The sequence below is a fragment of the Poecilia reticulata genome, linkage group LG16, assembly GCF_000633615.1.
Source record: "Poecilia reticulata strain Guanapo linkage group LG16, Guppy_female_1.0+MT, whole genome shotgun sequence".
NCBI lineage: Eukaryota > Metazoa > Chordata > Actinopteri > Cyprinodontiformes > Poeciliidae > Poecilia > Poecilia reticulata.
This window is the reverse complement of record NC_024346.1, coordinates 22,113,508-22,130,065: the sequence shown is the minus strand read 5'-3', so window position 1 is coordinate 22,130,065 and position 16,558 is coordinate 22,113,508. Positions and strand designations below refer to the sequence as shown.

Below are 16,558 nucleotides of genomic sequence, written 5' to 3'. Positions count from 1 at the left end.
CAAACCAAAAATCGGTAACTTTGTGATTTTAAGTATATAAGCTGACTTGATAGGTTAGATTTGCTTGCTTTTTTTTTTTTTTAAGTACCTAACACCCAAAATAAGAGACATCATGCCGGCACAGCTGAAAAGATGTTACATTTATTTATTTGTTTTGTGTTTTGTGTGAGTTTGTAATGTGCGAATTGGCCTTATAAAACAATGACACGTTCAACGTAAACAGTGCAATTAGTTTCAAGTATTTCACGAGTCATTCAGAGTACACTGTCTCATCACAACAAAACGGAGGACGGCATTCATGGAGAGAAATGTCAGCTGTCAAAAGAACGGCTTGAACATTTATTAGTTTTAACAAAGTTAACATACTTTTCTTTTTTATTTTTTTAAAGTTTGCTCTAAAAGACGTGATAGCAAAAATAATAATAAATAATAATAATAACACATCTAAACCAATGCATTGGTGTAATGATGCAAAAAGAACACGGGAGTAGCCATAAACTCCCGTGTGAACTGGCAAATATTCAAGTGAGTAGTGCGCACTCCACCAAAGTACCGTGTGTGTGCGTGTGTGTGTGTGTGTGTGTGTGTGTGTGTGTGTGTGTGTGTTTTGGAGGGGTCCTCGAGTTCCCTTCATAAAGCGACAATTACCGCTACCAACAGCTCTATTGCCATTGATGAATGGAATTGCTGTAACAAGGGGATGAGTTTAGATGCACCAAGTGGCGAGACTTGAAAAGCTGAATGCGCCTCCAGCAGGCCGGAGAGAGCGCTCTTTACACCGGAGGTGCGCGCTCTGCCAGAGGTGCGCGCACACAGCTCGGTGACCACAGAGGCTGCGCTCTTGGATATGATTAAATGAGCACCTGCGTGCGAGAAGCCAAGTCACATTGCACTCTGTAACGGGTTCTACTGTTTCCCTTGTCAGATAAAGTGAAGGGAATTAACATTCAGCAGGTTGCTGTTTACGTTGTTGTATTTCCATTGTGCCATATGAGAAAACAATTATAACTTGTAAAGTAAAAAAAAAAAAAAGTGTAATAATAATAATAATAATAATAATAAACAGCGGATCTTGTGGGCTTTTTAATCTACCAAGAACAAACCGGTGAGACGTGTTACATTTGTTTTACGAGGTTCGAAAATCCAAACACACAAACAGAAGTGAAAGTGCGTCCTCTCTAGTTTGGTATGGAACCGTCTCCTTCCCGTGTGGAGCGCTGGTTTTGTTCCGAGGCTCCATTTCTGTCCGGCACAAAGGGGGCGGGGATGGGATATTCAGATGAGGCAGAGTGACAGCTCCAGTTTTCCCCCCAATGCTCTGTGTGTGTCTGAAACTCAACTGGCTCCTTCCCTCCTAACTCCTCATTTCATAGCGCCGCGCACTAAAAACATCGGACGCTAGGGGATCAAGACGCATGCCACATTACCTCTATGTGGGCACTTTAACAGATCTTTCGGGTGTTTTTTTCCCAGTAAGGGGGCTGCGGAGGGAGGCCTTTTTTTTTACTTTCACCGTTTGATGACTGTTTGCACGGCTGATTATTGAGTTGATTGTTTATATTTTAGCCACTGTTGTCCGCCGCCTTGTGCGCGTCTTTTTTTTTTTTTTTTTCTCCCCCTCCTGTTATTTATTTATTTTTTCTTGGGAGAATCGGCGAACTCTATTGCGCTCACCAATGTCCTATCCTCAGGGTTACCTCTACCAGCCCCCAGGCTCCCTGGCTCTTTATTCGTGTCCGGCTTACGGGGCCTCGGCTCTGGCTGCTCCGCGGAATGAGGACTTGGCGAGGTCGTCCTCCGGCTCAGCCTTCAGTCCCTATCCCGGCTCGGCTGCTTTCTCCGCCTCGGCTGGTGCGGGCTTCTCCAGTCCGCTGTCATACTCCACGGATCCTGCGACGGGATTCCCCTCCTACATGGTAAAATATCTCTCGTGTGTGTTACTCCCGATTGTAAGTGCTGGATTTCCGCGTTTTAAACCATGTATGCGCACAGTCTTGATCTGATCGCCATGGATCGGCGCTTTACAATGTGTGTGTTGTTTTTTTTCCCCCCCCTCTTTTTTTTTTTTTTTTCTCGAATCCGTAGGAAGCTGCAGAACTTTTCCATTGAGAGCTATGAATTTATATGAAGTGGTCTCCTGGAAGGGCCCTTACTTTCAAAATCCTTCACCCCCTCCACTTAAATGGGATTTTCAGGCATGAGCTACAGATTGGAATGGCTTGACCACCGCTTAACTCTTGCTGCGCAGCCTTATGTGTTATGCGAAATAGATGTAGACTGACAAGTTTAGACTCTAAACGACGGAACATTTTTAGATCCTATTTAGTCAAAAAAATTAAACAGTCAGTTTTCTCGTTTAGTTCTAAAAAAAAAAAAAAAAAAGAAATAAAGCCACTGATATTTTTTTTTTCTCTCAAGTGATCACATTTAAGGTGAAAAGCATGACTCGTAGTGATCATGTCACACGGACAGACTTGAATTGCTTTTCGGGAAAGGTACATATCAAGTGATTTGTTAATGGGATTTGCAATGCTGCAAATCCACTGAGGCAGCGACAAAAAGAAAACAAAAAAAGTGAAAAAAAAAATAATAATAAAGATATAAATCATGCATTCACTCAATGAAAACGAGCAAGTTAATGGGTGATTACGCAAAATTAAATTTCCTTTATGTTATCTTAACTACTGCATTAACAGGAGCTCTGTTATTAGCTAATCCGATAATGACCTTAACCATCACTGCTGCATTAAATCATGGCTTTTTTTTCTCTTTTTTTTTTTCTGTGGCCTGCCATACGCGCGGCGTTTAGACTTTGGTAATTGCACCTTTTTTTTCTTCTGCTTTTACTCGACAAATGCTTCGAGCAAAACTAATAAGAAAAGAACACATCAAATGAATAAATAAATAAAATATATGACATTAATAATCAGTTGGTTTGTATTCAGCTCTACGATGCAAAAATGACATTTGATATAACAGATTAATGAAACGTTTTAAGATCGAATAATAGAATAAAACATCCAACCTTCACAGTCCAAGTTTATTTTACCTTTCAAACACACACGCACGCTATATATATATATATATATATATATATATATATATATATATAACCCACTGTCCACTGTTCCACTGTTATGCCTATATCTTTTTTGCTCAGTTGGGCAAATCATTTATGGAAGCGTGACTTTTTCCCCAACTTTTTTTCCCCTCAAGTCCTCTCCATATGACGCGCACACAACGGGCATGGCTGGGGCGCTCAGCTACCATCCATATGGGAGTCCGGGTTACCCCTACCAACTCAACGACCCGGCTTACCGCAAGAACGCCACCAGGGACGCCACGGCCACCTTGAAGGCCTGGCTACAGGAGCACAGGAAGAACCCGTACCCGACTAAGGGGGAGAAGATCATGCTGGCCATCATCACCAAGATGACCCTGACGCAGGTCTCCACCTGGTTCGCAAACGCCAGGCGGAGGCTCAAAAAGGAGAACAAGATGACCTGGGCGCCCCGCAGTAAGAGCGAGGACGAGGACGAGGAGGACGGAGACGGGGAGAGGAAGGAGGCGGAGCGCTCTGACAAAACCCTGGATAACAGCGAGGCTTCGGCGGAGGACGAAGGTGGGGTGTGATGTGGCAACACGCAGAGCCAATGATCAAATTAACTATTGAGGCTTGTACACGGGGAGGGTGTGCGCCCCGGTCCCCCCGTTACCCACATTAATTTATGGCTGTAGATATTTAACGAGATTTTATGTAAGGATAGTTGTGAATTATTAACTCAGGCTAGGAAACAAATGATTAGGCCAGGATGCTGCCCTTTCGCTATAAGTGTCTGTCGTTCCGTAACTCTAGTGATTAGCGTACTGTTTTTTTTTTATGAAAATGACCTGTTGAAAGGGACATTTTATTTATTTTGATAACGTGGTGATAAATCAGTGATAAAACACTTTCACGAGTGACCCTCAATAAACTGTCAGTTTATGTCCCTTCCCTCATGTTGTTATATAAAAATGGAAGCACAGAAAACTATCTAAAAATATAATTTTTCAAACAAAAACTAACTTGCTAAATTAATATAAATCATAAATATTTCAGTTTTAATTCTTACTTTAAATTCAGCCAAAAAAGTTGTATGCAGTTCATATTTCTGACTTTCTAAGTTAAATCATTTGTATTACCTTTCTTTATTTTATTTCCTTTTTTCTCTTCTTCTTTTCATTTCAAAAATTGCGTCGTTTGTTTTTTTTCCTTAATTTGCCAACTCTGTCCTCTCGTGCAGGCATCAGTTTGCACGTCGACACCCTGACGGATCACTCGTGCTCTGCCGAGTCTGACGGGGAAAAGGTCGGCTGCGTTTCAGAGCTGAGCTCCGACCAAACAGCGGACAAGTGCAGTGAGGATGGCGTGGACCGCCGCGACCAACTCTCACCCAAACCCGTCACGTCGTCGCCTCTGACGGGCGTGGAAGCTCCGGTGCTCACCCATCACCATCATCAGCACCACCACCACCACCTCCATCATCTCCACCACCTTCACAGCCAGCGGGAGGATTTGGCCCGGAGCCTCATAAACAGCAACGTCAGTAAATTGTCTTCGTGTCTGGACAACAGGCCTAATCCGTCCGGGGCGCCTCAGAATCTTTCGGCCAAGCCCAAACTGTGGTCTCTGGCCGAGATTGCAACCTCGGACCAAAAGCAGCAGCAGCAGCAGCATCAGCAACAGGGGCAACCGGGGCAGCCGAACTGCCCCTCCTCCAGCGGCGGACTCCTCACTCCCCCGACGCCTTCCGCGACTTCACCGGCTGCCAGCTCCCCCTCACTCTACCCAGCCCCCTCCATCCTCGGAAGACCTATTTATTACACGTCTCCCTTTTATAGCAATTACACAAACTACGGCAACTTTAGCCCCCTGCAGGGTCAAGGGATCCTGCGGTACACCAACTCCTCCGGAGTGAGTCTGGCAGCTGCCGCCGCCGCGGCCGCAGCCGCCGCGGCCGCGAACGAGGGTCTGAACGCCACTCACAGGGCGGCGGCGGAGGCTTGCGCGGAACCAAAGCTCAGGCCAGACTCCCCCATCGTTAAAAATAACCCAAACCAGATTGCTGCCGTCGAGCAGCAGCATTTCAGAGCCACAAACATAGAAGCAAAGAAAGGTACGTAATGAGGAGAACTCTGTGACTAAAATGAAAACTTATTTAGGATTTTTTTTTCTTTTTTTTTTTTTTATCTTGGAATTGTATTTCACATCAGCAGCGGATGGAGATTTCGCCATTGTTTTACATGTTTTCAAAGCAAACCAACCGTTCTACTTTTGGTCACTTTCATGTCACTGCTTTGGTGGGAACAGTCTCTGCCTTTCATCAAATAAATCTGACCGTTTTGAGGACGATTCTGGATTAAGAATAAACGACATTTACCGACATAATTATAATTGTATCTCATTATGGAGACTTTAATCTTAAAACGAGGTTTAAAAAAAATAGCAAAACCTTATTTTAAAGTAAAAATATATATCTATTTATTTTATTTTCAACGCATTTTACTCATTTCAACATATCTTTATTTCTCATGGGAACAATACAAGCTTGCTTTTGAAATCAGCAGAAACAGGAGAATTCAGGTGAAAATTAACGTGTAAAATTCAGCCATTGCAACAGCGAAGAACAGGCCTCAAATAAACCCAAGCACACACGCAGACACATAACACACAAGGACAGTCTTTGAATCCAATAAGCAGAGAAATGTTGCCATAGCTTTGAGGAGGAATTTTACTTTTATTGTTTCCTTTGTGTGTGCGAGAGTGAGAGAGGGGGATACAGAGTGAGTGTGCGTGTGCACAGTGGGTTCCAAACCTTATCTTTCAGCTTAGGATAATTATAATTACACAGGGTCAGCCAAATGCAAACAAATTAGCTCCCTCTGCACAGTCTTAGTGCAACTTCAAGCCTTCAAATGTCACATACACTGATAAAACCAACTGCTGGTTTACTCAGTAAAATTGGTGCAACAGGATACATGTTATTTGCATAGTCTTTATTCTGTGTTTACAAGTAATAAATAGCTGTAAAACGCATGTAAGTTTAACAGCTAAAAAAGTACTTGTAAAAGAGAGAAATTTCCAACAATAAAATACTCAAATAAATTTGTAATTAGTAGGATTTGTTCACCCGGCATTATATTAAATTAAACAAGACATACAATTATTTAAAATCTATTCTAACACAATAGTATGACAACCACAGCTGAGATGACTTCTTCACTGGCAACAACTACCTCAAACTTAGGGAGCTCAGCTTGCCAGTAGGTCGTACTTTACCATTAGAGCTGTTGCTAAACTGGTTAAAACTGAATACAAACTTAAACTCCTTAAACTTTTTTTTTTAATCTACAAGCCTTGTTACAGTTCTTAGGATATCCATTTTTACTGAGTAAAGCGCATTTCTAATAAAACCCATGCTAACCAGTATTTGTCAAATGCAACATGACGAATGACAATAGGAGGACAATAGCTGAACCAATGTCTACTGCTAAAGTCTAAAAAGGTGTTCAGGGAGTACTTGATACCCATATCAAAATTACATTTACACAGTAATATGTCTGAATAAAACTGAAGTAATTTTAATGACTAATACTTAATTCCCTCACAAAGTCATTTTTACAGTGTAAGTGGTTGTGGCAGTTGCTCACTTTTCATATGTGCTGCTGCAGTTGTGGTTTAGGTTAGCAGATTTATTTAACATTTGCAATTTTATTTAGTTTGATTTTTCATTCTGAAACAGTTTGACAGTTTTTCCAAATTCTGTATCGCGGGATTCTTTTTTTTAAATTTAATATATATATATTTCCATGCTCTGCAGGTAGGTGTCACAATTGCTCAGAGTATAAAACATGGAAAAAAAGGATTTCAACCTCTTTTAGTCCCACGCTTTAACCCTCATAACCTCTTACTCCAAACCGTATCCAGTGCCACCATATTTCTTTGGAAATGAAAGCTGCTGCTGCTAAATCCCACAAAGACTCAGATCGTCAGTCTTCATTACATTGCCTTGTGTGATTTCCTTATCATCATCACTCATCATCTCCCATTATATGTGAGTTACATGTTATTTCTCAGGTTCTTCTTGTTTGCTTATTTGCCACGATATTATTTTATTTTTTTTTGTTATATATCTGTGTGTGGAAAAAAAAAAACAACACATGGCCTAGGAAATGTATTTGGGGAGGGAGGGGGAGGATTCTTAGGACACTGATCTGATCTGAAGAGAACTTTGAGGACTTCAGAGTGGAGTAGCCTACATTTGATATTTATTTTTTTAAAATGACAGCGGAACAATGCCTATAATTTATGCAAGTTGTATTGCAAAAGTGGAAAACTGACATCTTCTGTTTGTCTTGTAAATATAAATATGAATATATATATTATGGACTGTTGTCTTTGGGGCAAAGAACACAATCTTGTTAACAAGAGTACTTTTACTAATTTATATGACTGTACATATGATGAAAAGGTGGGGTGTTATATCCATTATTCAGAATAAGAAAATATTAAACTCTTTTTTCCAACTATGACGTTCATTTTTGAGATTCTTTTTTTTTTTTTTTTTGTCATATAACTTGTATGTGATCCATATTTTCTTTTCCTCTTTTAAATTCTCCCTGTTCATTGCTCTTTTATTTTGTCAGCCCAGCACAGATGGGAAATGCTTGATGACTCTTACCATTCATAACTATTATGAGTTTTCACAGATTGCACAATCCATTCTTTCTAAATGGTCAATCATTTTCTCTTAGGGCCTCATTTCTGCTCCCTCGGTCAAATATTCATGACCTTGATGGGGATAAACGATGTACTTATTACATTTTTCCTCCTCTATTCCTCTCTCTATTTCTCTCTCTCTCTCTCGCCCCGGCGCACATTTATTTTTTCAGTGTGATTAATACAGCCGAGGGGACACATCGGGGGCATCACGGGCTCCCAGCGGGGCCGTCCCTGGAGTTTTTTCAGCCTGGTTCAGGACAGGTCAGGCCTGCCTGCTTCATTACAGCGCCAGCATCGAGCGATCCATAAAAGTCTATCTAAGCATCTGCCAGCTTCAATGGGCTGTGTGACGGGGCCTAATCGGAGAGACTTCCCCCTGCTTTTCATCATGGCTTTGCTATTATAGAATACAGCTAATTAAACAATTAGATCTCAAAGCCAACTTCCGAGGATGTTATCCGCGCTATCCCCATTTTTAAACCTTCAACTTATTTCTTAATTGGCGCTGAAATATACATTTTTGATATTTTATCGGTTCCTGTGTTTTAATCAAACATATAATATCCCCCCACCCCCCTTCAGTCATTGCTTCTGGCCAAACTCAAAACTAATCCTTCATTTTCCAGTTGAATCTGAGCTTGAGTGTTGTCAAGAAACCCTCCCACTCAGCCAGGGCTGCCCTCGGAAAAGGGAAGGAAAGGGGTGCGGGTGGGTGAGTTGGGTTATTTAGGTGTGTTGATTATGTCGTCAACAATTTAGCATTCAGAGGTCTATGTAAATAAATTAGAATATTATTGAAGAGTTTATTGATTATTTATTCAATTCCAAGAGTGAAAATTATTTTTGCCCAGATTTGTTACACGCAGACTGAAATATTAGTTTATTTTCATGTTTTTTGCCAACAGTTCATGTAAGCACAAATTCAATCTCTCAAGAAAATTTGAGCAGGTTTCAGTATAGAATTTTTTTTAGCACAATTGAATGTGGTGGCCTTCACAGTTACGGTGGAGGCTGCTGAATTGACAGTTGTCCAGCAGACAGTCGCTGAGAGTAAGCCACAAAAACGCTAAAGACGTTGAATGCTCATAGAGTACTGTATCCGAGAAAATGAACATCTGTCATGTTCTTCATGTTAAGCCACTCCTAACCCAGAGATGTCACAAGCATTTTGCATGGGCTAAGCTCTTTACTATTTAATGTACTTTCTTCTTTCTATCATGGGTGAGGAGAAGCACATATTCCAAATTACTTTAGCACACAGTTTGTGTTATCTGCTGATGTTGTTCTAGTCTTTCATCAAAGTTCAAAGTTAGCGCAGCACGAACCTCTGAAGCACTTTGTCCTTCCCTCTGCTTCCAAGGTTCATTTAGGTGCAGACTTTATCTCCCAACGAGAGCTGCCTATCCTGCCAAAAGTACCAATACTTCATTAAATGACCATGGTATCATTGTGCTTGATTGGTCAGTCAACTTGTGAGACCTAAACCTCATACACCATCTATCGGACACTGGGACGTGGAAAATGAAGCTTACTATACACAAAAATGCAGGTGAGCAGAAGGATCGTGACTTCCTTAACACCTTAATGTTACAACAGGCTGATCAGTGCCATGCTAAAATAACCCAATCATTAACCCAACCAAAAATGTTAGTGTATTTACTCTATAGCACATAGAAATACTTTTGGGTAACTCTGTACCTAAGACAATTTAGGGGTGACTGTTGCCACAGTGCTCCCACCCTAAAAGACATAATCTTCATCTGCCACCAAGAATGTTGAAAACTCAAACATGGATCCAGTTCTTCTTAACATAAAGTCATTGCATACTTTTGTTTTGAACTGTATGACATTGTCAGACATCTTATTTTTTAAAAAAAAGGTACTCCCTAATTAAAGCAAACCATCTAAAACCGTGAATGACTCTTGTTTAAATTCAACGTTGTTACCCCTTAGATCATCACTCACTTGATTTGATGTGTTTCCCCCACCTTATTATCATTTAGCACTCGGTCTGGGACCTACTGTATATGGGAGTCGTGGATGTTATAGCCTCTGGCCAACTTCTCATTCCTCAGTCCAAAATGCTTTCATTAGGAGATGGTTTATTGAAATGCATGCTTTATTCTCAGGTGGGCTCCCACAGGGGACTCAACAGCGTTGTCAAATAGCACCAGAGGCAGTCTCGCCCCCCTGCCCCTCACCTGCTGCTGCTCCCTTCAAATGTCAACATTTGTTCTCAATAAAAAGAGTTATTGTTTCTGAGAGGCAGGAAAGAAAAAGAAAGAGCAATTGCTCTGCAACCGGTCACCTTTGAACACATGAAAAGAAACTTCCTACCTGCCTCTTTGTTTGATTGAGAGCAATGGCAGGTGAAAATAGGAACAAGGTGCCAATTGCACATAATAAACCTCAAGCTGTGAAGCCTCTAATGAAACGATTGTAAATTTATTCCACAATTAGTCAAAATTGTGGAGAGGAGTTCCAGCTACTGTTTGATGAACTTGCTCTTTGGCTCACATCCCAAAAAAAAAGCAGTTGCAGAAGAAACTGCAGTGCCCTTGACAAAGTGTGGATATTGATTCTCAAAGGAGAAACAGGCTATTTGCTATTTTGCAGACACTGCTAGGAAGGACTGTGGCTAACGTCACACAACACCTCCCAAATGATACCTGGTCAAATTTTGTTTTATAAATAACAATCCTAAAAGTGTTGAATGCAGGCCCATTTAGTCTGGACAGGTGTTGAACAATTACCAAGGCTGATATAACACTAAAACAATGTATCTGTTATTAAAAGGCATTTGCAATTGTCCATAATGAAGCAAGTAAAATGATGATAAAATGGTTGACAGAGAAGGAAAACATTTTTCAGAAAACAGCCAAGAAGATTCTGGTAACTTTAGGTAAAGTACAGAGATCCGCAGTTCAGGTTGTGAAATTAGCCAACAGGAAAAATATAAGTTGTTGACTCCACAAATGTAGCTTTTATGAGAGTGTATCAAGAAGATGTTTGCTTATAGGAAGCCATGAGAAATTAAAAGAATGTGGAACGAGCAATCTATGGCAAGCATAAAACACTTGGTTTAGAGTAGCGGTTCTCAACGTGGGCGGTACCGCCCCCCAGGGGGCGTTCAGAGGACGGCAGGGGGCGCCGGCGGACATTTTTGCAAAAGGGGGGCGCTGGGATTCCTTTGGTGGGCGTTTGGTCGAAGGTAAACTTTACACCTTAAATGCACAACAATACCAGTTTAGACTTCGAGCCACTTGGTAAAACTGTATTGTGTAACATTAAATCATGCTTGGCTGCAACTGTATTGATAGCAGCTCTTCTTCTATTCAGTGTTTTTTAGCTTCTGTTAGCTTCTTGGCGCAGCTCCGTTCTCCTGCTACTGGTAGCTAAAATCACAATACCCTCACTGTGTATCCCTCTGAAAAATGAACCTATTTAAATAAAGAAATCTTTCCATGGGTGATGCCACAATAGAAGGGCGTTCATTTTATAGCATTAACACCGGTGCTGTAAGTGGTCCGGTATGACACGGATAGAACAACACATGACTTTTAAATTTCAATAATCAGAATGCAGAAATTGTTTCCATTGTTTTAAAAGGTTTATGTCAGACTGCCTTTTCCCCATCGATACGTTTCCTGACCGCCCTGCACCTTAGGGGGTTAAAAAAAACAAAACAAAAAAACAACCCAAGGCGCACATTGCGCAAAACTCTGAAACAGGAGAAGCGGGACATAAAACGGAGCGACAAACTAGATGTGAATTATGGCATTAAAACAGAGAATCCGACGCTGAACAGTGAACAATCAACACATGATGTGAAACACATGACSATTAGGCGGCGCAGCAGGTGATGAGTGAAGATTACTGGTGGTCAATAAACGATCAAATAAATCTAGCAACAGGAAAGAAACTAAAGTGGACATAGCAATAAACCAAGAGAGGATAAAACTAATCAAAGGAAACTAAATAGAAATGAATGAAGAACAAAATGCAAGAATAAACTAAGAAACTAAAGTAAATACAGAGGAATAAACTGATATGGCAAGACATTTAGAGCAATAATTAATACAGAGGACTGTATGGCAAGAATAAACAGACACTGTTTCCAGATAAAAGGTAAAATAATCTTGTTGAAATGTTATGGGTTTGTAGAGACCATATCTAGTACTGAGAATAAATATATCTTACAGACCATAACAGTAAAGAACTGATCACTTATTTATATTTTTAATTAGATTTGATATATTTATTTCTTCAATATTATTTTTCATGTCAATGTTAATGTCATGAGGCTGATGGCTCCATGACACTTTCAATTTGTCTCATTAGGATTTGATTAAGAACCAGATTTGTTCTTTGTAATTTCTGTCCAGTAAAACTATTAATCTATAATCAATAGACAGATCTATATAAAGATATGATCCATGTTTCTGTCTCATGGCATTAAAAGGACCTGGAACTTTTGTTTTTCCACTGAAAGCTCTGGTTTGCACAATAAATGCCATGTGAGTGAAGTTTTATGGATGATACTCTGATGTCCCATTCTCCTGAAGGCATCACAGAGCTGCACCACCAGAAACCAACAGAAACACTGAAGAGAAGAAGAGTTATGATTAATGTAGTTACAGTTCTATCCATGTTTTAATGTTGCAGAGCTCAGTCGTTTTGCAAATAGTTCAAAGTTTAAACTGGCATGTTGAACATCTTTTATCTGGTCATTTTGTGCAAGATTTAACAACTAGAAAATTACAGAATAATATTTTTTCCACTCTGATTTGCTGCTGTTAGGCCTACGAATTTTAACTTGAATGTTCGTTGCATTTTTCGTAGACGCCTGTGAAAATAATTTCTATTCCCATGACTTTTTTGTTCTCTGGGAAATTATTTTTGATGATAAATACAGAAGCAAGCATACAAATCAAAACATCTACAATAGCGATAGTAATATTAATTATAAAATAATAGTCAGTGCAAAGTAGCCTGCAAATTCTTTGGTGGGGGGCGGTGAGGGACCTGGATGAAGGCTAGGGGGGCACTGGGCTGAAAAAGGTTGAGAAACACTGGTTTAGTGGGTGCTCTGGTCATATGAGATCAAAATATAAACTATTAGCCCCTCGTGAAAAATGTTATGTTTAGAAAAAAATTGACACTGTCCATAAACCTCAAAACACCCTTACTAAGGTGAAGCATAGTGGTAGCAGCTGGGAACTGGAGACTGTGGTGTAGCTTTACCTTCCATCTATCAGAAAAAAAAACCTTAAGCATACTCCCAGAACAGATTAAGGTATTGGAGTGGCCAAGTCAAAGGGCTGTTCATCCAGTCTGATTGGGTTTGAGCTATTATGCAAGGACTGTTTTAAACTTTCTGTACTTGTTGGCAGAGATACAGAGTTAGGGAGTGCTGCAAACAAATGCCTGTCTTTCTTCTGATCAAACAAACATTTACCACTTCCATTCATGTCACAATTACCGCAATGTGTTTATTAATCAGACAAAATCACACTGAAGCAAAATGAAACTTAATTATTTCAACGTCAACCCATTAGAAGAAAAACAAAATGAAAGGGTGTGACGACCAAATTTAAAGTCATTTCGGTATTGCTAAATTCAATCCACGGGATACCAATTACCGTCAGAATCCTGCCACACGGCTCACCAGCGAGTCACCGCACTAAGGACCGGCTGTCATTGAAAACTAAATTGATGGTATCGTTGAGCTCATAGGCTTCAGCTGAGCATAGACAAGAGAGCAAGTGGAATCATCCCCTCTTATCACTGATCAAACAGGCAGCTCAATATGTGCAGATAATTCATGAGCTCTTTCTATCTTTTATCCGTCCATCAATCCTATCGCTTGCAAAATACTTCAGACAGTAATCTCTGATCCACACCTTTAGAAGCGAAACTTGATTCAAAGTGAAAGAGGGCTCCTTCTGACGCACAATACGGCCGCTGTCACAAATTTGGAGGGATGACAAGAAAATATTAGGTGTGCTGATTACCCAGAGAAAATGCATCATAGTTTGCACCCTGTTTTAACCTCTTTACCTTACTTTATATAATCCCCCCACATATTCTCAGTCTTGTTAAAGTCAGAACATACACAGAATAGTCCTGTTCCCTTTACTGAACCTTTTTTCTTCTCATCTATCCTTCTGATGTTCTTACAGCTTTCATGCTCAACCTGCCTATTAAGACCTAACCATAAATACTGCTGATGCTCAGACTTAACCGTAAGTAGCACTAATATCGGGGAGAAGATTGGGAGACCAAAGAGCTTGACGTACAAATCAGGCACAGTTGTGTTTAATAAAACACATCAAAGTGGACAGGGGGGGACTTTAAAAGTGAGTACGGGGTCCTGTCCTCTCATAAAGGTGTCAGCCGAAATGTTTAATACTCTGAATGATCAAGGCCAATAAGCTGAGCTGGGATTTAATACACAAACACACACACACACGCACACAGGCATGCGTATGCACGCCCATACACACGCACGCACGCACACGCGCACACACACACACACACACACACACAAATAATTGCCAATGCAACAGCTTAAACAAGGTCATTAGAAGCTCTAACTTCTGCTCCTAATTGACAGTTATGTTTAATGCCGGTGGAAAGTAAACAATCCAGAGGAGAGTGTTTCACCTTTAGGCTGTAAGTCAGATAACAAAAACCCGGTTGTGGAACTTGTCGGAAAGCTGGATGTATAAGAAGAAACACAATACATTCAGAGCTTTGTTTATGTCAATCGTTTTGAAAACACTTTGTGCTTTTGAGACCATAAATCAAAATCAGTCATTGTATGGTGACTTTTACAGTTAAGTAGTTTTTATTATTATTTTTATTATTCACTTTTTATATATTTGCAGCACCGATTAAGTTGTATTAAAAGTTTCAACAAATGACTGTGTAATAGTCATGACCAAAACACTTTACTTTGGTGTTCAGCTTTTGATTTTAGCACTTTTGAGTGTCAAAAGTGCTGAAATTACTTTTTTAATTTCAGTAGATTATCATAAAAGTACTAGCATTTGCCAGAGAGCCCAAAACCTTCTGCACCTACTCTTATAACATAACCAGTTCAACCAGTCAATTTATTTCACCTATTTTTGTGTAAAATATCACCATCATGAAAAATACTCATCTTGCTGATTTTTTCACATTGTTTATGGCACTTTTGTTTTATTTTTCTTTTAAGCTATGTGGAAGAAAAAAAACACATAGCATTTTTGTGTCTACATGTGTATGTTTGCGTCAAGTTTCTGCCCACGTGAAGTTACCTCTTTCAAATAAGATCCAATGTGACCAATGTGTGGAGCTTTGAAGATTTCACATAAAGCGTTGTTTTATCTGGAAGTGGCACAGTGGAAACCTATTATGATGTGGCTTCAAGAGCTTGGTAACAAGAGCAATCATCTGAGAAGCAGCCAGGAGGCTCATGGTGACTCTGGAGGAGCTCCAGGGATCCACGTCTCAAGTCAGAAAATGTTCTGAAAGGTCAACCATTGGTTGTGCTCTCTACAAATGTGGCTCTGATGAAATAGTGACAAAGGGAAAAACCATTGTTGAATGAAAATCACAAGAAATCTTGTTTTATGTTTCCCTCAAGCCATATGCAGACACAGCAAACATATGGAAGAAATGGCGAATACAGGCCACCAGACTAAGTGGAGGTTTTACAGACAATGACCCTAAATATATATAGCTAGAGATGCAATATAATGCTTAAGATGAAAACATAGTCGAAATGGCTCAGTCAAAAACCAAACCTCAAGCCGACTGGCATCCGTTGCTAGACTTGAAGGCTGAGGGTCATCCTTTCAACCTGACTTAAAATTAAGTTATTTTGTACAGAATTTGCTAACAATTCTAGCATCTGCATGTATGTATAAGGTAGAACAGCAGCTGTAATCTTTGCTTTAACTGGAAAAAAAAGATACTTTTAAAAAAGACTTTTTTATTTGTATTAAAATGTGAAACTCAAGTACATTTTTCTACTTTTTCTTGCTCTATCACATAAAATCTCCCCCCAAAATTAATTCTTTATGGTGGTAATGTGAAAAAAAGTCAGTGGAATGAATATATTTAAAAAGCAATGTGTATCTAAATCTTGAATTCCCTATAGCAAGCTTTAACACCAGCAAGAAAAACAAGTGGATAAGGAAAACATAAAAAAAAAAAAAAAAATGTGTTTCTCTTCTCCTGTCTGTCTGAAGTGTTTTTTAAATGAGCTCAACATGTCTGCACTAAACCTTTTTTTTTTTTTTTTCTCCTATCAAGTGTTCCGGGAGACACAGGGGAAGTGATTCATGTTAAACAGAATCTGTCAGACGTGTCGGCTAATTAAACGAACCCCTGCTTTAAGCAAACACTTTAGTGTCATGGCTTCTGACTTGACTGTAGCGTTTTAACCTGAGCTACTTTCACACACACTGAAAGCACAAAATGTAAATTTATTTCAGAAAACCTGTGACACTACAAGCTAATTTAACATAACCTAGAAGTTGTGCCTTGAGGCACAGTTTTAGGCAATGTACATTAACTGCTTAAATGTGTCTTTTGAAAATACTACTGAAACACTTGGCGTCTCTTTAAAATCATAAGCAATGAGAAAGCAACACGTCAAAGAAGCATAAAAACCTTATGATATGAGTTTGGGGATCATCTTAAAGATCAATGACTTTGTTTGATTTAAGTATATGGTATGACATAGGAAGCAAGAAATAGACGAGAATGCTTTTATGCAATTTATTTCAGAATTTAGCAGGCATATAT

At 39.7% G+C, this 16,558-nt stretch overlaps 1 protein-coding gene across 1 annotated transcript; it reads left to right on the top strand.

Annotated features, from left to right (window-relative positions):
- The first annotated feature begins 1,269 nt into the window (after positions 1-1,269).
- On the top strand, positions 1,270-7,569 carry irx2a (iroquois homeobox 2a). The gene is made up of 3 exons (XM_008432176.2): positions 1,270-1,916; positions 3,217-3,622; positions 4,284-7,569. Exons 1-3 carry the CDS (start codon positions 1,677-1,679, stop codon positions 5,162-5,164), a joined length of 1,527 nt encoding a protein of 508 aa, XP_008430398.1. The 5' UTR covers positions 1,270-1,676; the 3' UTR covers positions 5,165-7,569.
- Positions 7,570-16,558: the final 8,989 nt, after the last annotated feature.

Excerpts from the sequence above, each read along its gene's own strand:
- irx2a (XM_008432176.2), top strand. The coding sequence starts at position 1,677 with ATGTCCTATCCTCAGGGTTACCTCTACCAGCCCCCAGGCTCCCTGGCT. Across the intron at positions 1,917-3,216 it reads CGGGATTCCCCTCCTACATG|TCCTCTCCATATGACGCGCA; the intron begins GTAAAATATCTC and ends TTTCCCCTCAAG. Across the intron at positions 3,623-4,283 it reads GGCTTCGGCGGAGGACGAAG|GCATCAGTTTGCACGTCGAC; the intron begins GTGGGGTGTGAT and ends CCTCTCGTGCAG.